Source organism: Eretmochelys imbricata, chromosome 7 (genome assembly GCF_965152235.1).
Source record: "Eretmochelys imbricata isolate rEreImb1 chromosome 7, rEreImb1.hap1, whole genome shotgun sequence".
Taxonomy (NCBI): domain Eukaryota; kingdom Metazoa; phylum Chordata; order Testudines; family Cheloniidae; genus Eretmochelys; species Eretmochelys imbricata.
In genome coordinates this window covers 57,043,734-57,067,502 of record NC_135578.1, presented here as the reverse complement: position 1 = coordinate 57,067,502, position 23,769 = coordinate 57,043,734, and the positions used below count along the sequence as shown (strand labels likewise).

The 23,769-nt window shown below is 42.3% G+C and overlaps 1 protein-coding gene across 3 annotated transcripts; it reads left to right on the top strand.

Moving 5' to 3' along the window:
• Positions 1–8,935: 8,935 nt before the first annotated feature.
• LOC144267340 (cytochrome P450 2H2-like) lies at positions 8,936–22,344 on the top strand. Of its 3 annotated transcripts, none has more exons than XM_077821233.1 (9): positions 8,936–9,115; positions 10,649–10,811; positions 13,159–13,308; positions 14,427–14,587; positions 15,524–15,700; positions 16,082–16,223; positions 16,709–16,896; positions 19,470–19,611; positions 22,163–22,344. In XM_077821233.1, the coding sequence occupies exons 1-9, from the start codon at positions 8,936–8,938 to the stop codon at positions 22,342–22,344; spliced, it is 1,485 nt and encodes a 494-aa protein (XP_077677359.1). The 3 variants fall into 3 exon arrangements, with proteins under 3 accessions (XP_077677359.1, XP_077677358.1, XP_077677360.1); XM_077821232.1 differs by having other exon boundaries at positions 14,427–14,599; XM_077821234.1 differs by lacking the exon at positions 15,524–15,700.
• The last annotated feature ends 1,425 nt before the right edge of the window (positions 22,345–23,769 follow it).

Genomic DNA, 23,769 nt, shown 5'->3' with positions numbered 1-23,769 from the left:
AGGAGGTGCTGGAACGCGGTGAGTGGTGTGCTCCATGATAGTCTTTTAAATTTCAATAATTATTGGAAAGTCTTTATCTTAAATAGTTATTTGAGAAGTTGTAGTTTCTTTATACATTTCTTTGGAGGAAGGATCTTTAATGGCTGAGAATGCTCAAGCAATCCCTTCACCCAGTTCAGAAAGTTGGGTAAAGGGATTCTTTGAGCACTCCCTGCAATTAATAATTAATTCACTGCAACAGGAGTAATTCTCTGTCTGAAATTTTGACACCTCTCTGTTTACCCCTTTTCCAGGTCATTTATGAATATGTTGAACAGAAATGGTCCCAGGACAGATCCTTGGTTGACCTGCTATTTACCTCTCTACATTGTGAAAACTCACCAATTCTTCCTCCCCTTTTGTTCTCTTTTTTAAAGCTAGTTACTAATCCATGAGAGGACCTTCCTGCTTATCCTAGGACAGCTTACTATGCTTAAGAGCCTTTGATGAGGGACCTTGTCAAAGGCTTTCTGATCACCCTTGTCCACAAGTTTTTTAACCCCTGACAGAATTGTAATAGATTGGTTAGACATTGATTTCCCTTTACAAAAGGCATGTTGACTCTTCCCCAGTATTTTGTGTTCATCTAGGTGCCTGATAATTCAATGCCAGGCAAATTGGTGAAACTCTAGTAAAAAACTGAAGTTAGGCTTACCAGCCTGTAATTGCCAGGATCGCCTCTAGAGCATTTTAAAAAAAATCAGCGTGACATTAGCTGTCCTCCAGTCATCTGGTACAGAGGCTGATTTAAATGAGATGTTACATACCACAGTTAGCAGTTCTGCATTTTCATATTTGAGCTTCAAAACTCTTGGGTGAATACCACCTGTTGTGGGTGACTTATTACTGTGTAATCTATAAACTTGCTCCAAAACCTCCTCTAATGGCACCTCGCTATGGGGCAGTTCCTCAGATTTGTCATAAAAAAAAGAATGGCTCGGGTGCGATTGAAATCTTTCAGAGGCATTGGACTTCATATATCTACTCATGATGTTTTACCATTTTCCCGTGTTTTTTTGCCGCAGATGCATGGATATGATCAGAGCTATACACAAACTTCCGGTATCCTGATCTGAATGATCTCCCATTTGCCCTTTTGTCGAATCATGCTGTTAAGCACATTGAAATAGTAGCCATATAATAAAAGTATTAATCTGAAATAAACCAATCTGGTAAAAAATCAACCCCAAAATGTCACTGTCTAGAGGTCTAAAGTGTAAAAGAACAGCGACTTCATTTAAATCTGGATGGCTGGATGAGACTAGAGAGACCGTTGCACCAACGTCACATAGGGTAATGCCTGTTAAACTTGTGAAATAGTCACATATGATGAGGATAACGGAGTGGTTTGTGTATATTGTTGAGATGCCAGATCTTCAGGAGAATTTTCAACAGGAAGAATGTGGAACGATGTATGGAAGTTGGATTTCTTAAAGCGTCATCTGTCAAGTAAGTCTCATATAGATGGTGTAACAAGACTTAGAAACAAAAACCCTTCCTTACAGAGTGAATTGCTTAGGATGATTCTTGAAAGTCCAGCTGAAAAGCAGAGGAGGCAAATTAATCTCGAATGAAAGCGCTTAAACCCAGAAGAAATCAAAAAGAAAAGGAGTACTTGTGGCACCTTAGAGACTAACCAATTTATTGACAGTGTGTTATTGGCTATTAAAATGAACAGCTCAATGCTTTCTGTTCAGGATATTAATGACCATAGAAAAGTATGTGCGCATACTAACAAGTTGGAAAAGTAAAAATTATGCTTTTGAATTTCTTGAAATTATCAACTGCATTGTCCAAAATGACCTCATGCATGAAATAGCATTGGCAATGTTTCATACTCTAGCTGTTGATGAAAGCACTGATATATCCATTAACAGATACTTGGTACTCTACTTTAAATGTAGATCCATAAATTCTGCAGACTATAAAACTTTGTTTGGTGGACTATTACAATTGCAAGAATGTGATGCTGTTTCAATAGTGTCTTCAATCAAAGAGTTTTATAAAAAACACCAACTTAATTTAATGAAAATGGTGATGTTCACATCTGATGGTGCCTCCATGATGTTGGGCAAACTCAATGGTGTGGCGGCTCAGGTGAAATGTGATATTCCACACTTAGTCCAGCAACATTGCATTGCACACCGGGAAGACTTGGGAATTTCCGATGCATGGAAAGAGGTCAAGCTGATAAGAGACATCGAAACCTTAATGAGAACTGTGTACACGGTGTTCTGTCACTCATCCGGGAGAAAATGCAAATTTCAGGAAATAGTGGATGCTTCTGACTGTGAGTCAGTGGCTTTCAAGCCACTCAGTGAGGTGCACTGGTTATCGAGGCACTTTGCACTTCGAGCAACTATTCGCAACTATAATCCTCTTCTGGAATATTTTGAGAAAGACAAAGATACTGATCCAGTTTCTAAATATTGCCACAAAAAGCTGAATACCATGGAATACCAAATAACATTAGAAGTTTTGAATGATGTTTTGTCAGAGCTGGCTTCACTATCCATGCTGCCCGAGGTAAACTGAACAAGATCAGAAGACAGGACTTTGGAGATTCAGTCTTATGGAGTGACAAAGTTAAGGCTCTCTTAGATATGAGCTCTCAAGAAAATAATGAAATTGATACCAATTCAATAATAACTTTCATAAACATCTTGTGTGCACATTTGGCAGACATGTTTCCAGAGGATGAAGTCCAGGAGTGGTCCTCTTTTGATTGTGCAGCAATAATTAAGTGTTACTTCAGTTTTGGAATTCATCAGGTCAAATCCCTATGTTCAAAATACAAAGATTATCTTTCTGAAGAGATTGTTATAGTCAGTCAGTACAATGACTTCAAGTTTGCAGTAGCTGAAAGAATCAAAAGCCAATTGGTTTTAAGTTTCCCGGATATGGTGACATTTGCTCACTAGGATGAACAGTTTCAGGATCTTGCAAAGTTGATGGTGTCAGGGTTCCTTCCCCACTCTGAACTCTAGGGTACAGATGTGGGGACCTGCATGAAAGACCCCCTAAGCTTATTCTTACCAGCTTAGGTTAAAAACTTGCTCAAGGTACAAACTTTGCCTTGTCCTTGAACACTATGCTGCCACCACCAAGAGTGTTAAACAAAGAACTGGGAAAGAGCCCACTTGGAGACTTCTTCCCCCCAAAATATTCCCCCAAGCCCTACACCCCCTTTCCTGGGGAAGGCTTGATAAATATCCTCACCAATATGCACAGGTGAATACAGACCCAAACCCTTGGATCTTAAGAACAATGAAAAAACAATCAGGTTCTTAAAAGAAGAATTTTAATTAAAGAAAAAGTAAAAGAATCACCTCTGTAAAATCAGGATGGTAAATACCTTACAGAGTAATCAGATTCAAAACATAGAAAATCCCTCTAGGCAAAACCTTAAGTTACAAAAAGACACAAAAACAGGAATATACATTCCATTCAGCACAGCTATTTTACCAGCCATTAAACCAAAGGAAATCAAATGCATTTCTAGCTAGATTGCTTACTAACTTTTTACAGGAGTTCTGAAGAGCATTCCTGATCTGTTCCTGGCAAAGCATCACACAGACAGACAGACCCTTTATTCCCCCCCGCTCCAGCTTTGAAAGTAACTTGTCTCCTCATTGGTCATTTTGGTCAGGTGCCAGTGAGGTTATCCTAGCTTCTTAACCCTTGACAGGTGAAAGGGTTTTGCCTCTGGCCAGGAGGGATTTTATAGTTCTGTATACAGAAAGGTGGTTACCCTACCCTTTATATTTATGACAGATGGATATTGGAGGAACATTCCTAGCATCAAGTGCAGACTGTGAGCGTGGCTTTAGCTTAATGAACACTCTAAAAAACAAACTACAGAATCGTTTACAAGTAGATCATTTGGACATGCTGATGTGTATTAAGAGTTACCAGCTGGATGGAGGACTGATAGATCTGGACAGAGTTTATATTGAATGGGCAAATGAAAAAGATCACAGGGAAAAACAGTAAGGTTAGTTTAACAGTCTTTGACATTTCAACCAATAAGGAAATTAAAATGCATTTGTAATTACATATCTTATTCTTGACTGATAATCATTTATTGATATTTTTTAGGAAAATTTTAAATTTAAAACAAACTCTTGTTTTTCTTTTTTTACTTTTACTTATGATGTCTCTATCTGAAAACCCACATAAATTGACATAATGGCATACTTATTAAATTGTCTTTATTATATGTTTATCAAAATCTTTTTGGACATGTGAAAAGAATGAAAGGTAAAAGTGGACACCAATGGGCAGAAGCCTATGGACTGATAATGATCATGATTAATATGTGCTTGATATATGCTCATGATTATCTGTAAAAAAGATCATAAAGCGCAATGCTTAAAACTAACTTCTGCTTCATGAAGAATGGTTAAATTTCCTTTTTCTAAGTATTTTAAAATGACATTTATAAAATAACATGGTGTAAAAGTATTATTATCACAAATTGCAAATTCCAAAACTTTTTAAATGTATAAGCATTTTACCCGCTTGGGCGCATTTGCCTCATGGCACACAAATTTGAACTCTGCTTCAAAAATTTGCACAGAAGAAATTTTTTGCGCATATGGCCTGTCAAAAATTAGAGGGAACATTGACTGGGAAATGCAAAGGGATGACAACCCTGTACCAGGCTGTGTCCAAGAAAACAGCCTGGAGATTGCACACCCTAAAATTGAAGGGCTAATAGATGTAACTGGAGGTGAGGGTCCAGTAATTGACCTGACTGTTGACAAATTAAGCTGGGTCAGTCAGTCAATCCCGATATTAGGGGCTTTGTTTTATGTAAGACCCTATTACCTCTCACCCCCATCCTAATTTTTCACACTTGCTTTCTGGTCACCCTAGCCCCAGGGGTGAATGCCCCTCTGGGGCCTTTGGTCCAGCCTGCTGGTGGACTCTGCCCTCCTTGGCTACTGCTTCCCCTATGGGGCACTGGGGGAGCTGCTGAGAGCAAATCCCATCTCTTGCTACTCACACCTGTGGCTCTGATTGGCCAGTGGTGCTGGTAGGTGGGGAGCAGAATGGGGGCCGGCTCAGAGGGGGCAGATAGGGCAGCTGGGGGGTGTACCAGCCCAGCTCCCCAGCTGTAAAATGGGGATAAGAACACCCGCTTTCTCCCACCCTTTGTCTGTTTGACCTGTTTAGATTGTGAGCTCTTTGAGGCAGGGACTGCCTCCAACTTTGTGTATGTACAGCCCCTAGCGCAACTGTGTCCAATCTTACTTGGGGCCTCTACAGGCTACTGTAATACAAATAATTAAGAAGAAGAATAAGGGTGCATCCTGTTCTGAATATGTTATTTGGATGTGAATATCTTTTCAATATCTCAGTTTAGGTCATGCTCTAGACATCAGCAAGGTCTTTTAAATAACCCTCATTTACAGTCTCCTAGGGTATGTCTATATTAAAAGCGCTACAGTGGCACAGTTAAGGCTCTGCAGTGATATGTCCTACATAGACAGAAATACTTGAGTGGGGAAAATGTCCTTTGCTGGAGAAATGAAGGTTTATCCCTATAGAGGCAGAGTTAAGGTTCTTTGGATGATGTTAGACCATAGCTACAGAGCGGGAGACAGTGTCCTGGAAACCAGTTAGCATGAAAAGGATTTAGGAGTCACAGTGGACAAACCACTCAACACAAGCCCCCAGTGTGACTCTGTGGCATAAAGGTCTTGTATGGTCCTCCAAGGTATAAACAGGCAAGCAGTGAATAGGAGTAGGGGTATGATTTTGCCTTTGTGTGAGACAGTGGTTCTCAAACGTTTGTACTGGTGACCCCTTTCACATAGCAAGCCCCTGAGTGTGACCACCCCATACATTAAAAACACTTTAAAATATATTTAACACCATTATAAATGCTGGAGGCAAAGCGGGGTTTGGGGTGGAGGCAGACAGCTCACGACCCCCCATGTAATAACTTCACAACCCCCTGAGGGGTCCCAACCCCCAGTTTGAGAACCCCTAGTGTAAGACACCGGTGAGACTGGCACTGGAATACTGTGTACAGGTCTGGTGGCCACATTTTTAAAGGGATATTGAATAATTGGAGAAAAGAGTCACAAAAATGATTCAACGGCTGAAGAAAACGCCTTACAGTAGGTGCCTTAAACAGCTTATTCTGTTTAGCTTCTCAAAATGAAGACTCAGAGGTGACTTAATTACAAGGAATAAGCACCTTCAAGGGGAGAAAATAGCGGCTATTAAAAGGCTGTTTAATGTAGAGGGGAAAGGCAGAACAAGAACCAGTGACTGGGAGCTGAGGCCAGAGAAGTCCAAATTAGAAAGAGGCACGTTTTTTACCGTGAGGGTGATTAACCACTGAACAGACTACCAAGTGGTGAACTGTCCATCTCTTGAGATCTTCACATCAAGATTTGTTGCCTTTCTGGCATAGCTGCTGGCAGGGCCGTCCCTAGACATTTTGGTGCCCTACGCAGCCCCCCTTTGGGGGGAGGGGAGAAGGGGGCTGGCCCCAGGCCTCTGTGTATGGGGAGATTTTGGCAAACCAGTAAAGTGCCTGAAACCACTACTGCTTATTGCTAAAAGCAGCCAAGTCACCAGGCTGTAAAGTGGCCATACAGCAGCCTCAGTTTGTCCAAGGCAGGAGGGGAGGGGCGTTAGGGTGCCACAGAAAGGGCAGCTTGACCCCACATCCTTCCTTATAAGAATTGTGTTGAAGTTGCTGATACATGCATTTTAGAAGAGCAGGATGTGCCCTCAGGAATGTGTCTGTTAGGGCCTCAAGGCTGCAAACTCTGGGAAAAACCCACACCTGGTTAATAATCAGAAGGAAACCTCTTGCTGGACCATTGAAACCACTTGCTTGACAAGTTTTCTTTAAGGGACAAGTCATTGCAGTACAAATAAGGGGGAAAAGGTTTGAGCCGGTGGGACTGCTCGCTTCCTCTGGATGCATCTTGTGTTCTCCGCCGACAGACGGGCTGCTGCTGTGCCACTCGAGAGCCACACTCCGCTCCGGTAATTATCGAGGCTTGGGGGTGTTTTACTAACCTGTTGCAGACGTGTGTAAGTGCTTGAGACTAAGTAAAGTTTAGCTTTAAGTGAAAGCACTCTTGTGTTGTCCTGTTTGTGCCAGCCATCTATCGGTCAGATGGCTGTGGCTCCCGATTTATTTCCTGACACCACCTCGCACAGAGTAAAAGTTACCAAGAGCTTTGGGTTGAAAGAACCCCAGGTAGCATTCACAGGGGGGGTGTCCCCAGGCCTCCGTGGGGGGGGGGCGGGGGAGGGCTGCACCCAAGGTCTGTGGGGGGCAGGAGCAGGCTTGGGGGGCAGGGGGAGAAACCACCCCCCAGCACAAGCTGGAGGAGCGGGTTGGGGCCGGGTCGCTCCACTACCTGCCCCCCAGTGATTGCAGGGCAGGCCTGACTCCACGCTCATGGGGCAGCGGGAAGTGGAGTATCCCAGCCCCAGCCCACTCTGCTCTGCTCCCCTGGCTCCCAGCCTTGGGTGGCAGAGGGGAACCACCCCCCAGCACTCACCAGCGGTGCGGAGCAAGTCAGGTCGCTCCACTACCTGCCGCCTGGTGAGTGCAGGGCATGCCCGACCCCTGCTGCAGTCCCCTGGGACTTAGTTCAGGGGAAGGGGTGGAGTGGGGGTGGGGCTGCGGCAGAGCAGGGGTGGGAAGAGGTGGGGCCGGGGTGGAGCAGGGGCGGGGGCTTTGGGGAAGGGGTGGAGTGGGGGCAGGACGAGAGCGGGGACAGCTTTCCTGGCTGGCTCAGCTGGCCTGGGTATCAGGCTGGCCGCTGGAGCAGCACGCAGCTGCGTAGTTTGCGTATGGATAAGGATGGCCCTGGGTGCTGGAACTAAGGGTGCGGAGGATGCTGCAGTACCCCGTGACTTGAGGTGGTTTCCATTATATACAGGATTTACAGTTTGGTTCAATGGTTCTCAGCCCTCCCACCCACTATAAACATTGTTCCAGCACCCCTGCTTTCTGGAAGATCTGGTTGTCAAGCGTAAGTTATTGGGCTCAAAACATTGTTCACTGGGTGAATGGCCTGTTCTATACAGGACATCAGACTAGAGGATCTAGATTCTTCTGCCTTAAAATCTATGACTCAATGTTAGTTCTGCATTTCCAAACTTTGAAACCACTGGTTTTCTTTTAAGCTCCACGCTGACCTGAGGAGTTGGTCCCTTCACATCCTGTTTCATTAATTTCTCCTGGACCCTGATCCAAATCCCACTGAAATAAATGGGAATATTTCCATTGACTTCCGGGTCATGTCAAGTCTTGCATCTGAGAGTCTTAATGTTTCAGTTTGAAACCAAGAGTTGTACAGGTTCAATATAAGAGGAGCAGGACTGTCACAACATTTTTTAAAGGTTAATCAAACTTTATGAAATATTCAAAAAGGTTCAGGATTCGGTTTGAATTTTTATCAAACATTCAGCTTGGTGTTTTTCTTAAGTGTCTGCTGCTCATCGATCCATACGAGAGAGCAGCATGAAAAGGAATGATCATTATATGTGTATAATGACCCAGCTGGCACCAAGGCGATGAGAAACATTAACCACATGAGTGGGGAGAAAGGAGGATTTCAGGATGGTTTGGGCAGTTTTACAGAGATTCAGTTTATGATTAATTTTCATGCTCGGTCAGTGACCACATGAGCAAATGGAGATGATATATTCATAAAATTCAAAGGAGTTCATTCCTAGTATGACGACTCCGGTCACCTTTGTTAGTCCAGAGGTTATCTTGTTAATTCAGAGGAATTGACAGCTCCTTTTGGCTAATTGCTTGCACCCACTTTTGCTGTATACAATATAAAAAGCGAGGATCTACTTTTCCTTTCTTTTATCCTGCCAGAATCCAGAATAACTGCTGCACTCTGCAATGGAACCTCTGGAAGCAACAGCTGTTTTCCTGGTGATTTGTATCCCTTCGCTTCTTTTCCTTTTGGCATGGAGAAAGGTGTCTGGAAGCGGGAGGCTGCCTCCTGGGCCTGTAGCTTTTCCCATCATAGGGAACACGCTGCAGCTGAATATGAAGAATTTGCCCAAACATGTGGAGGAGGTAAGGGTGTTTTCTTGGTATCAGTTATTGGGTTTTAGGTGGACATTAAGCAGAGCCTGGCACAAGCCTAGCATGGTGGCAATTCCATGTCACTCATCTCAAATTTCTGACTTATTTTTTTCACTAAACAATCAATTGTGGATGCTAGATGTAAACTGTTCAGGATAATATACTGGTCTTCTTAGAGGGGTCTTATTCACAAGTGATCCAGAGTGCCCCCTGTAGCTGCCTGTGATGGGTACAAATTATAGCAGGGTGGGGTCTACTGTGTTATGTAAGGAAATGGCAGTCAGGTGCCTTGGGTTCTGTTCCTACCTCTGCTACAGACTCCAGGTGTGCTTTTGGGCACCATGCTTAATCTCTCTCTGCCTTAATTTCCCCATCTGTAAAATTGCTCTCATGATATTTGCCTACATCACAAAACGATGGTAAGGCAGAAACTGCAGATTAGCTTTGAAGAAATGACGTTGTAGTGTTGCATGTTCTGGCATTTTAGCCAGCTCAGCAAGCACAACCTGGGATTGGACAGACAGGTTGGATTCTTTCCTTCTCGCAAACCATCACAAATAATGAGGGTTGTACAGGACAAATGTTGCCACCAGTCATAGAATCATAGAATATCAGGGTTGGAAGGGACCCCTGAAGGTCATCTAGTCCAACCCCCTGCTCGAAGCAGGACCAATTCCCAGTTAAATCATCCCAGCCAGGGCTTTGTCAAGCCTGACCTTAAAAACCTCTAAGGAAGGAGATTCCACCGCTCCCCTAGGTAACGCATTCCAGTGTTTCACCACAGTGTTCACCTTCCCTAGGTAACGCATTCCAGTGTTCCACAGTCACAGCTGTTCACCTTCATTCTCTTCTCATCATGCCCTGAGATACAGATGTGTTTGTCCATTTATTTGCAGAGGTGTAATCAATTGGAAATTGAACAGTAATTCTGCTGGTGATGTTAACGGGAAACAGAATCTTACTTTTCTCTGTCTTTGGCTCTGCAGGGCTGACAAGAGTAAAACGAAGGGAAACTCTGTCCTGTCATTAGAAAATCAGCTGACATGACTGAATAAACGCAGGCAGCATTTCTGTGGTGTTAGAAGTGTCATTTTTACATAGCACTCAAGATCACCATTTAAAGGCCCCATATTAATGTAGTCTGCTCTTATAATGAGGTAATAGTATAACACATATAGAATTATCTTTGAAAGGCACAAACACATCTATAGGAAAAAATGTCAAAAATATATTAAGATAAAGTGAAGCACTGAAAGATCAGGAAGTCCCAGATCCTCTAAGATATGTAGGCGTCTAACTCTCATAGAAATCAATGGAGTTAGGCTCCTAAACACTGTACCTTGGAGGATCTGGGCTGAAATGGCCAAGTCTGCACGGTGAGCAGTAGTAAACTTGCTTAGTATTAGCTCAGTGGCATGAGAGCACTTTCATCAGTTTGTAATTTGATCTACACACATTCTTATTTGTAATTAAGTGGATCTAAGTTCAAATATGTTACTGGTCTTTTGTGTTAAACATTCACAGCTCAGTGCAAAATATGGCCCAATTTTCACAATATACTTTGGCTCAGTACGTGTTGTGGTGCTGTATGGATATGAGATTGTGAAGGAAGCTCTGATTGGTCTCGGGGACGAGTTCAGTGGAAGAGGAAGTATGCCAATATTTGAAAGAATCTCCAAGGGAAGAGGTACATTTCAAGTAATGTCAGCATATAGAGGAGAACACAACTGCAAAGACAAAAGGGAAACAGCTGGAGTTTCATTCATAGAGTAGTAAAAATTGGATAAATAGTCTTGGTTTCAGGAAAGAGCCCATTCCCTATTGTGCCACTGTTGCCCCAGAATTCGACATTCATGCGTGTACCCCAGAACTTGACAGTACAGCAGTCAGCCATAATGTACGTTCAGCCACTGCCAGCTGAAAACCAAGTATCACATAGCTAGGAATAGTCTTAGGCCTTTGTGAGACAAGGTCAGACAGCTGCACACTTGCAGTTTGTTAATCAGAATGGGAGGATGGGATAGAAAGTTATGGAGGAAAGTGAGTGAATAGCAACCTTGGTTTTTAGGTGCCCCTAACATATTGTTGTTATGGCTAGAAATACCAGAAATGTTTTGAGCTAATGAGTAGTTTGTTGAAAGTAGGAGAATTGAGGATCCAGTAGAGATTATTATGCTGACCCACTAGGAGTCACTATAGTTCATGTGCTTTGTTAAAGTTAGCTATAAAAGATTAGGTAAAAGTAAATACCTCGGAGCAGTCTGAGGGAGCTTTTCTTTGGGAAAGGAACTGATATCTAAACTCCCTATCTGCCAGACAGAAAGAGGGCCCCTGGAAGTCTGACTGGTGATTACTCAAAATCATCTCAGATTGTGGGTAACTATACCTGGGATGTTCCAAACCTATTGCTTATGTCTGTGTGTGCTTAATATCTAATAAATCATAGATTTAGATAAAAGCACGCTTATATCAATAATTTATCAGATGGAATTGCTGTGTTCTCATTGATTTATTCCTGACACTGCCTGGAGTGAAACAGTTAAGTTACCACAGTTTTGGGTTCTGAAAACACTGGGTAACATCACTGGTTCACTGACATGGATGGTTCCGAGCATGTCACTACAGGTTTATGACAGGTAACGGCCAGGCCAATCTACCTTACAAGGTCCAGAATACAGCCAGGAAAGCAGGACTGGAGAGGCAAAGAGGGTCAGAACAAACCATGAATTTCTATCCTCTTCCTCCCCTGTCCTCACAAGTATAGGTATAGCCCATTTGTGCTGGAAATGGCCCATCTTGATGATCATACACATTGTAAGGAGAGTGATCACTTTAGATAAGCTATTACCAGCAGGAGAGTGGGGTGGGGGGAGGTATTTTTTCATGCTTTGTGTGTATAAAAAGATCTTCTACGCTTTCCACAGTATGCATCCGATGAAGTGAGCTGTAGCTCACGAAAGGTTATGCTCAAATAAATTGGTTAGTCTCTAAGGTGCCACAAGTACTCCTTTTCTTTTAGCCCATAAGCAGTGAAGGATTATTTGTATTATTGTTTTACTTGGGTGTCTCAATTTTTAAGGTTCTTTAGTAGTAAAGAATTAATAAATATGGAAGCACCAAGAAGTCCTTTTCAGGAAGTCTTTTATCTTGTTTCTGCATTAAGTGAAATATATTTACATTACAATCACAGTGACTGTGAAAACAACCTTCAGTATATTTACTTGATTACAGAGAAAAAAAAAACACTTGAAAGGAACGTTATTGAGGTTGTAAAGTCAAGCACTAGAAGTTAGGAATTGCTAGAATTAAGATTCCCTATGCAACTGCACAGACAGTTAGTGTTAATGAGTTAATGGAATAACTGATAGCAGCAGTAGCTTGTTATCTCACATGTGAACAGGCACCAGGATCTGTGAGGTGCTGGTGCATGCCCAGTAAAGACTGAACCTTTGGAGAGTTTAGCTGCTAAATTCTAAGAAGTCTCTATTAAGCATGTGTGAAATATGATTTTTTTCAAAGGCTTGTAACTTGGGCACATTGTGGGAAACCACTGAAAATGAAGTGGCCTATAATGGCCAATTAACACCTCCGCAGTGGTGGGATAATGAAGGGTTAGTAGTCAGCAGGGTATCTTATAACTATTGTAATGGGCCATAAAAACTGTGTTTCTTTAAGAGTGAACCTCTTTTGCAGTCTGTCCCATCTTGTTTTTAGCTTGGACACGACAATTAACTGCTGCAGACCTGAGGAAGAGCTCGGTGCAGCTCAAAAGCTTGTCCTTCCGCCAACATAAGTTGATCCAATAAAAGATATTACCTCACCTACCTTGTCTACGTCATGTCCGGGGTCCGACATGGCACCAGCAATACTGCGAACAGTAATTGCAATGTAGCAGTAATGTTGTCTCCTTAGTAGAAAACAGGCACAATATCGGTTAAGTTGAAGTTGAGTCATCAATGTTTGGGTATTTTTTCAAATCGGCAAACTGAGTCTGACCCTCTCTCCTTTCATTCCTGTTCTCTTCCCTTTTCCAGGTATTGTTTTCAGCAATGGGGAGCAGTGGAAGCAGCTTCGCCGATTTGCCCTCACTAATCTGAGAAATTTTGGGATGGGGAAGAAAAGCATTGAGGAGCGTATCCAGGAGGAAACCCGTTTTCTAGTGGAAAGACTCAGAAACACACATGGTGGGGATTGTTTCATGTCCGTTGGAAATTGAGGAGTCAAAGACTCTTGTCTTTCTGTTTTTCATTATATTAATTGTTTGGTTCAAACATCTTGTAACTCAAGCCATTAACTGCACATATAATAACCTGCGTTAATGTAATGGGAAAGGATGTGTGCAACTTTCCAGAGAGGACCATTTCTGGCTGTTTCTTTCTCCCCTTTTCTCCCCTCTGATCTGTGATCAATGAGCAAATGGAAGATATTTGTCTAGAGTGTATAGACACGAACACAGTGAGCCATATTAGAGCGGGTTAGTTCCAGTGTGCAGGGCTAAGAAGACCCCCAGGCCGACAGTTTGCTTCTTCTCATTTTTTTCTCGGCTAGATATCTGATACATGTTTGGCACCTTCATTCTATAGTAGCAGTTCTCAACCTGTGGTGCACGGGCCACATTCGGCCCAATTAGCACACAGCTGCAGCCCAGCTCAGCTGTCTGCTAAAGGTTGGCCCACATGCCAGGTCCCCTGGGTTCCTGGCTGCCCAGCGAAGGGGTCTGGGCTGCCGGCACGAGTTTTGGGGGTCCAGGGATCCCAGGTGGCCCAGCAGGGTCAGGGGAAGCCGCCTGGCCCTACAAGCTCTGGAGTCTGAAGCAGCCATGCGGCGAGGGTCCAGGGTCGGGGCGGCTGGCTAGCCCTATGGGGTCAGGGGCAGGCAGCCGGCAGGCCCTGTGTGGCAGGGGTCCAGGATCCAGGGTCGGGGTCAGGTCCATACTGCTGCTTCCCCACCACCTGGTCCCAAGGGCTGGGATCCTTTCTGTGAAATGGGTCCCAAGTCAGACAGGCAGGTGTCACTCAGAGAGGGGCTGGTGGCCCCTGGTCAGACCAGAGTGTGCCATGGTGCAGAGCAGAGTGAAAACTGATTGCCAGCAGAAAAAGTGGTGGTTGTTTAATTTAGCATGTGAGAGGTAAGAGTGGGGATTGGGGCAGCCCTAACCCACCCTCCCCAGGGAATATTGCTGTCAGCCCCACCTCGCCCTAGGGTGGGAGATCCACAACGTCCCCGTGTTGCCAGGGACTCTGATGCTAAGGGTGAAGACACGGAATTAAAACTGATTCTTTTTAGTTTTGTTTTGCTCCAGGGCAGCCCTTTGACCCCACCCTCTTCCTTACTCACGCCGTCTCCAACGTCATCTGCTCCATCATCTTTGGGGACCGGTTTGACTATGAAGATAAGAAGTTTGTTACTTTAATTAGTCTTGTACAAGAAAATGACAAGCTCCAGCGCTCTCCCTGGACAGCGGTATGTTCAGGGGTTTATTTTATTCTCCTCGTTTGTATTGAGGGAGGGAACAGAGATTTATTTCTTTAACTATTAATTTTCCTTAAACAAGTGTTATTTCAGATTCCCATAATGGTCTTATTCTCTTCATTAGGCTGCAGCTACAACCAAACCCAGCCTCAAACTTGTTTCTAAGTCTTGTTTAAATTCCCAGACAAAACACTTCATTAGCTCAGAATTAAGTTTGATTAAGGATATTCACTATCAACATTATTGGTAAAAAATCAAGAAAGTTGCCAGTTAAAATGTTGATATCCACACCAATCACATCACATGCCTTATCTCATAAGCAACATGATAGTGAATGTGATCATATTTCTCACCTCCAAAGCAAACTTTCTTTCACTTCCAGCTCACAGCCAACCACCAGACACATCCCCATTCCTGAAAATCTCGCTAATTGCACAATGAAGGGCCAAACTCTTTGTTGGCATAACTCAGTCAAAATAAAGGGAGTTACACCACAAGAGAGAATTTGACCCATTTACTGCCACCTCAGGAAGTCTAAAGTATATTTTCCTTTTAAAGACTATAATTGTTTATTGCTGCTTAAGAAAATCTGTGGTCAGAGCTAAGATTGGACACTTGAGTGTTTTTTGTTTGTTTGTTTTGTTTTTTAGTAAAAGGATGTGTGTTCTGGGGGTGGCTTTATGTGGGGAAAAATGGAGTGTACCTTAGCTGATATAACTGAATGTCACTGCTGTTTTTGTGAGGAATTTATGTATGTTCGATAGCCTGACTTAGCGGAGTTCGCAACGATCTGTTGAATCCATTTTCATAAGAAGGTGCCACAGAAATATTGTATTGTTCTGCTGTACTTGAATCATTTGAGTGAACACGATGATTATCTGTTGTGTCCAGATATATCAAGCTGTGTTTTTCTTTCATCCTTTATAGCTGTATGTTTTTTTCCCGACTTTTATGGATTACATCCCTGGTCCTCACCAGGGGTTATTTAAAAATGCTCAGGAGTTCAGAAGATTTGTTCTGGAGAGAGTGAAGATGCACAAAGAGTCTCTGGATCCCAACTGCCCTCAAGACTTTATTGATGCTTTCCTCATCAAAATGGAAGAGGTATGTGAAGGCAGAAGCACTTCCCCTTTCTTGTAGAATGGGTTATATGTATCATTGGGATTAATTTGTTAAGCAGTAACAGAGGACAGGGCTTTGGAGAAGGCCCGAAGGGGAGACATGGTCTCTGCCCAAGGAATATACATTATAATGGTCAAACTCTTCTCTCCTCCTTCATATAAAGAAAAAAAATCACCTTATTGCACAGAAAAGACCCAATGCACCACAGTAATACAGCTGTAATGTCAGGTGCTATGGGCCATTTTTGTGGGATTTTTATAATGATCAGAGGTGGGTCACCTGTTGGGTAGAAGAATATATATCTGAATATATCCTACAGTTTTACCGTCAGTAATCAAAGATCTTCACCAAATCTTTTTTCAGGAGCATAAGAATGTCCAGTCAGAATTTAATGTGGAAAGTTTGATACGAAGCACAGTAGAATTATTTATCGCTGGAACAGGGACAACCAGCATCACTCTAAAATATGGACTCCTGATTCTTCTGAAATATCCAGAAATAGAAGGTAGCAGTCTTCCCTCCCCGCACACACAAAATGTTAGGTCCTAGGGGTACATGAGGAATACATGACCAGTAAATGGATACAGAGCATCTCCCCTTCAGTCACCAGAAGCGCCTGGCCTGGCAGTGACCCATGTTATTGTAACATGGTGATGGTTCATTAGTTTATGTGAAGTGGGTTGAATATGTGTTGGGTGGGGGATGACGGTTTCATACTCCAGTTCCCTGCAGGCACACGTTCTCATTCAAAAAGCACCATTATAAGGGGCATTACTTGTCCCCGTATTGACAGTCTGAGCAAAGGGGCCAAAGGCTAAATAGGCCATTGTGATTGAATTCCTCTCTCAATCCAGATCAGTGTAGTTTCTGTAACCCCAAATTGACCAGGTTTGTTATAATCCCAAATTGCAGACAGTGTGATACAATGGTGGCAAATCTATGGAAATCCTCCTTTACCATTATTGTTAAGCCTCATTAATCTGATGACAGAGAAAGTTCATGAAGAGATTGACCGTGTGATTGGCCAAAGTCGAAGCCCCTGCATGGCGGATCGAAGCCAGATGCCCTACACAGATGCTGTGGTACATGAAATCCAGAGGTTCTTCACTTTTGCCCCGTTAGGTGTTCCACGTGCTGTGACTAGAGATGTTCATCTCAAACAGTACCTTATTCCCAAGGTCAGTGTCTGTGAAAGGTTGGGTTCTTTTACCTTTTTCACCTTTTAATTTTTAATTATTCACAATAGAAATGCTTCAACTAGATTTTGTGTGGTGTTGTTTGTTTTTTTTCTCTTTTACCAATTATTGAATCCCTCCAAGCCTCTGCATGAAGCAGAACAGCAGTTTGCAATCTGCAGGCCGGACTTTTCTTCCAGGACAGGATTTCCAGATCCTAGCTGTGGCATTTAGCTAATATGCAGAACCATTTTCTTCTTTTGAGGCTGAAGGGATTTTGTTTCTGGGGAAATTTCTTGGTACAGTTAGTTCACAAACAAAACAACATAGGAAAGTTTAAAAAGTATGAGAGCCCTCCCAACCTTTGCTTATTTCTGGAACGGAATGCAAGCCAATAAATACCAATATGAAACAAAACAAAAACTATACTTCAAGGTTAAAGTATTTTTAATAGTGAGCCAAACTTACACAGTTAATTCTTGGTTTTTGTTTACTAAATAATGAAAAATAGACTTGGATTTATATTAAATAGACTAATAGATTCTTATGCTAGACAGGACCATTGTGATTGTTTAGTTTGATGTCCTATATAACACGTGCCATGGAACTTGTCCAAGAACAGATCTTTTAGAAAAACATCCAATCTTGATTTTAAAAAATTGTCAGTGATGGAGAATCCACCACGACCCTTGGTAAATTGTTCCGATGGGTAATTACTCTAACTGTTAAAAACTTCCACCTTATTTCTAGTCTGAAATTGTCCAGCTTCAGCTTCCAGCCACTGGACCATGTTACATCTCTCTGTTAGATTGAGGAGCCCATTATTAAATATTTGTTCCCCATGCACTTATAGATACTTAGGGACCATTATCAAGTCACCCCTTGACCTTCTCTTCATTAAACTAAATATATTGAGCTCTTTGAGCGTATCACCATAAGGCATGTTTTCTAATTCTTTAATCATTTGAGCTCTGGGCACCAGAATTGGACACAGTATTCTGGCAGGGATCTCACCAGTGCCAAATACAGAAGTAAAATAACCTCGCTACTCCTACTCAAGATTCCCCTGTTTTGCATCCCAGGATAGCGTTAGCTTATTTGGCCACAGCATTACACTAGGAGCTCATGTTCAGCTAATTATCCACCACAACGCCCACATCTTTTGAAAAGTGATTATTTTACTAGGCTAGAAGCCGCGTACTGTAAGTATGGCCCATCTTCTTTGTTCCCAGAGATGTACATTTACATTTAATTGTATTAAAATACATATTGTTTACTTGCGCCCATTCTACCAAGCAAGCTAGATTGCTCTGAATCAGTGACCTGTCCTCTTCAGTATTTGCCACTCCCCCAAGTTTTGTGTCCTCTGAAAACTTTATCAGTGGTGGTTTTCTGTTTTCTTCCATGTCATTGTTAAAAATGTGAAATACAATAGGGCCAAGAACCAGTCCCTGCAGGACCCCACTGAAAACAGACCCGCTCAGTGACAATTTCCTATTTACAATTAAATTTTGAGATCTATCAGTTAGCCAGTTTTTAATCCATTTAATATGTGCCATATTAATTTAATATTGTTCTGGTTTTTAATCAAAATATCATGCAATACCAAGTCATGCCTTATAGAAGCCTAAGTGTATTATGTCGTCACTACTACCCCTATCAACCACCCTTGAAATCTCATCAAAAAAGGATATCAAGTTAGTTTGACAGTCTATTGTCCATAACCCCATGTTGACTTGCATTAATTACACTATCCTCCTTTAGTTCTTTATTAATCTAGTCCCATAACATCAGCTCCATTATCTTGCCTGGGTTCGATGTCAGGCTGATATGCCAGTGATTAACCAGCTCATCCCATTGACCCTTTTTAAAAATTGGCACAGCATTAGCTTTCTTCCAGTCTTCTGGAACTTACCCACTTCTCCAAGACTTATTGAAAATCAACATGAATGGTCCAGCAAGCTCCTTGGTCAGCTCTTTTAAAACTCTTGAGTGCAAGTTACCTGGACCTGCTGATTTCAAAATATCTAACTTCAGTAGCTTCTGCTTAACATCCTCCAAAGATACTAATGGACAAAGATAAAAGGCCAGGAGGACAATTGTGATAATCTATTCTGACCTGTATAACACAGGCCATAGAACCTCCCCAAAAAATGTCTTTGATGTAGCTTCTCTCTGACTGGCAGGGGTATTTTGCTGGGTCTGATATGCTGAATAATAATACTTATCTCCTGTATCTCAAAGCACTTTACCAAGAGGAAGTAGTATTGCTATCCCCATTTTACAGAGGGGAGCAACAAGGGCTCTGACACCAAAAGTGACTTGCCTAAAGTCACTCAGTGTATCCTAGCTCTGCCAATGAGTAGTACAAAGGCTGGACTGCAGTTCAGTGGAATTAGCTGTGCTCGTGAAATTTTAATATTTCTGTTTCTGGTTGAAAGCATGACATTCAGGGGATGCAAGGAAATGAAGAAAAACAAAGACTGATCCCACAGTCCACCTCAGTGAATTCTGGAGGCTTCTCTCTTTTGGACAGTATCCACTTTAACTCTTTTCTTCTGCATTTGCTAATTCAGGGCACCACGATATTTCCTTCACTGAAGTCAGTTCTGTATGACAGCAGGGAATTTCCAAACCCAGAGCAATTTAACCCAGGACATTTCTTGGACGAAAATGGTGCCTTTAAGAAGAGTGACTTCTTCATGCCTTTTTCTGCAGGTAAATTAAGCCATTTTTATTTCAGATCCCAGACTGTCTTCTGGCTTTGCCTTGAACTTCCTAGTGGCTCTCAGACTGTTTAGTGCATAGTGTTTTCAGGTGGCCTATGAAGCAGAGTCTCTCACGCTAGCAAAGCATCTATCAGTCTTTAAAGACAGGTTTTAGAGTAGCAGCCGTGTTAGTCTGTATCCGCAAAAAGAAAAGGAGTACTTGTGGCACCTTTAGAGACTGACAAATTTATTTGAGCATAAGCTTTCGTGAGCTACAGCTCACTTCATTGGATGCATCCGATGAAGTGAGGTTGTAGCTCATGAAAGCTTATGCTCAAATAAATTTGTCAGTCTTTAAAGAGTGTCACTTCCTGCTCGTTGTCTGAAGTCAATTTTTTTACTAACTACGCACTCCCTTCCTTCTCTTCACTCTGCCTGGCAACATCATGTCTAGCTTGTGTGGTGTCTGTCTGGAATAAATTAATCCCTGATATAATGGCCAGACAACACTAAAACTGAATAGAGTACCAAATGTATGGTAAGACAAAGCCAACTGCATAATCATCTGGAGAGATATCCTAGAAATGCAGGGTTGGAAGGGACCTTGACAGGTCATCAAGTCCAGCCCCCTGAGCTGATGCAGGACCACATAAATCTAGACCATCTGTGACAGATGTTTGTCCAACCTGTTCTTAAAACCCTCCAGTGATGGGGATTCCACAACCTCCCTGTATAGTTAAAAAAGTTTTCCTAATTTCTAAACTAAATCTCCCATGCTGCAGATTAAGCCCATTACTTCTTGTCGTACCTTCAGTGGACAAGGAGAACAATTGATTCCTGTCCTCTTTATGACAGCCCTTCACATATTTGAAAACTATTATCGGGTCCCCCATCAATTGTCTTTCTCAAGACTAAACATGCCCAGTTTTGTTAGTTTCCTCAGCGGTCAGGTTTTCTAAACCTTTGATCATTTTTGTTGCTCTCTTCAGGACTCTCTCTAATTTATCCACATCTTTCCTAAAGCATGGTGCCCAGAACTGGACAGGGTACTTCAGCTGAGACCTCACCAGTGCTGAGCAGAGTGGGATAATTACCTCCCTGTCTTATACATGACACTCCTGATAATACACACCAGAATGTTATTAGCCTTTTTTGCAACTGCATCCCATGGTTGACTTATATGCAATTTGTGATCCACTGTAACTCCCCTGGATGCTTTTCAGCAGTACTACTGCTTAGCCAGCTATTCCCCATTTTATAGTTGTGCATTATAAATGTCCATATATTATAAGCATATTCTCCAATCCATCATCCAAGTTATTAATGAAAATATTGATTAGTACTGGACACAAGAAAGGCCCTTCCAGGACCCCATTTTATACACCCTCACAGTATGAAAGCAAATCATTGATAGCTACTCTCTGAGTATGGTTTTTTCAACCAGTTCTGAACCAGTAATTTATCTAGACCACATTTCCCATGCTCGCTTATGAGAATGTCATGCGGGTCTGTGCCAAAAGTCTTATTAAAACCAAAATATATCACATCTACTGTTCCCCCTCTGTTTTCTAGGCCAGTAATCCTGTTAAAGGAGGAAATCAGGATGGTTTGGCATGATTTACTCTTGACAAATCCATGCTGGCTATTCCTCATAACCCTATTATCTTCTAGGTACTTACCAATTGATTGTTTAATAATTTGTTCCAGTATCTTTCCAGACTGACTGGTCGACAATTCCCCAGGTCCTCTTTGTTCCCCTTGTTAAAGCTAGGTACTATGTTTTTCCATTTCCAGACTTCTGGGACCTAAACCATCCTCCATGAGCTCTCAAAGATAATTGCTAACCATTCTGAGATTGCTTCAGCTAGTTCCTAAAATTCATTGGCCCCTGCTGACTTGAATATGTCCAACTTATCTAAAAATTCTTTAACCTGTTCTCTCCTTATTTTGGAGTGTGTTTCTTTCCCCTTGTTGTTAATATTAATTGTGTTGAGTATGTGGTCACCATTCACCTTTCCAGTGAAGACAGAAGCAGAAGGTGCATTAAATACCTCAGCCTTCTTGATGTCATCAAGGGGCTACTTAACTTCTCTACTTGAATCTAAGCTACTGAGCCTCCCTGCCACTCTGTTAACAGTGCCTTTCAGCCTTCTTCCTCCACCCTGCTATTCAGGACACCCACACCTCTCTACTTGTTACTTCTCTCCTTCTACTCAGTCACCACCATGTCACTCCCCCAGAAAACTGTTTAGCTCATTTGGAAAGTGGATAATCTATTCCTCAAACCCCACATCTTCCCACCCTTCACCCCCAACTGCCTTTAAAATGGCAATATAAGGAACTCAATTCCTCAGATTATCTGTGAGCAGCTTCTTAAACCCACGTACACTTTCATACCTTACTGAACTCTGAGAGACAACCATTATCCTCCATGCACTTGCCCTGAATCACTCTGTGCATCTAAGTTTAATCCTGAGGTTTTGCTTCCTTAATAACCATATTTAATATGTGCTACAAAGAAAGATCTCCAGCATCAACTCAAAATTCCTTTTTCATTGCAGGGAAGCGGATTTGCGTGGGAGAGGGTCTGGCTCGGATGGAGCTCTTTTTGCTACTGACAACGATTTTGCAGAACTTTACCTTGAAACCTGTCATTGACCCCAAACATATTGATATAACTCCCAAGTCGAGCTTCATGTCAAATGCACCAAAATCATACAAACTTTGTGTTCTTCCTCGATAAAGATAGTGAAAAGTCACCTCAATACCTTAGACCTGTGCATTAATTTGATTGTCTTTGATTCTGAACTCATTTACACAGTGACAGAAATGAACTCATTGTCTTCAGACAGACCAATTACTAGTTTTTTTATGTAACTTGGATTTAACAAAATTATGTGTAGTATCAAAAAATAACCATACAATTGACTCAAAAAGCCATGTACAATAATCATGTAGTGTTTTCAGAAGGGCTCAGGTTGGAACAGAACCTGGCTATGTTTTCAGTTCATTTGTGGTTTGGTTGACAACTATGGAAACTTCTTTAGGCAGCTCTAAGGCTTCTTTATTGACAAAGAGTTGGTAACAGTGTACCAGCCAATGAGAATAAATTGTGATGATGTAATGCTTTTGGCTCAATATCCTACTTTGATAGGCAGAGTTTCTGTAGCATTGGACCGAACTAGAGTTCTCCCTCTCCTGCTCATTCATGCAAGTTAAACTAAGCACAGTGTTAATAAAGTTGCTCCTCATTAATTTTCCAACTCACCTAAACACTTCTATATATTTACATATTTATGTACTTTTGTGATACATATTCCAGGTCTGGGACCAAGCTGGGAGGTGCAGATTCATTCACCAAATAGTCACTGAACGAACAAAACATGATGCCAATTTCGATTTGGTATTGGGGGGTAGTGAGGACCTCATGGAACAACTGGTTGTAGGGGAAAACCTTGGTTCTAGTGATCATGAGCTAATTCAGTTTAAACTAAAGGGATGGAAAAACAGAAATTGATCTGCAACTAGGGCCCTTGATTTCAAAGGAGCTAACTTTAAAAACATAAGACAATTAGTTAGGGAAGTGGATTGGACTGAAGAACTCAAGGATTTGAATGTGGAGAAGGCTTGGAGTTACTTTAAGTCAATGTTACAAAAACTATCTGAAGCCTGCAACCCAACCAAGGGGAAAAAATTTGTAGGAAAGGGCTCCAGAACAAGCTGGATGAGGAAGCATCTCAAACAGGTGATTAAGAGAAAGCAGAAAGCCGACAAGCAATGGAAGATAGGATGGATCAGCAAGGAAAGCTACCTCTTGGAGGTCAGAAAGTGTAGGGATAAAGTGAGAACTGCCGAAGGCTAAGCAGAGTTGGACCTTGCAAAGGGAATTAAAACTAATAGTAAAAGGTTTTTTTGGCCATAATAATAATTGGAAAACAATGAAAAAAGAAGTGGGACCCGCTAAATTCTGAGGATGGGGGATGGGGGCAGAGAATGAAGATAATCTAGGTGTGGTCCAGCCATGTCCGGATTAACAGGCTTTAGGGGCTTCAGCGCAGGGCCCCGGGCTAAGGGGGGACCCAGCACTGCAGAGCCCAGGAAGGCTGCCTGCATGCCGTGGCCCCATGCTGCTCCTGGAAGTAGCCGGCTACTGGCACGTTTCTGCAGC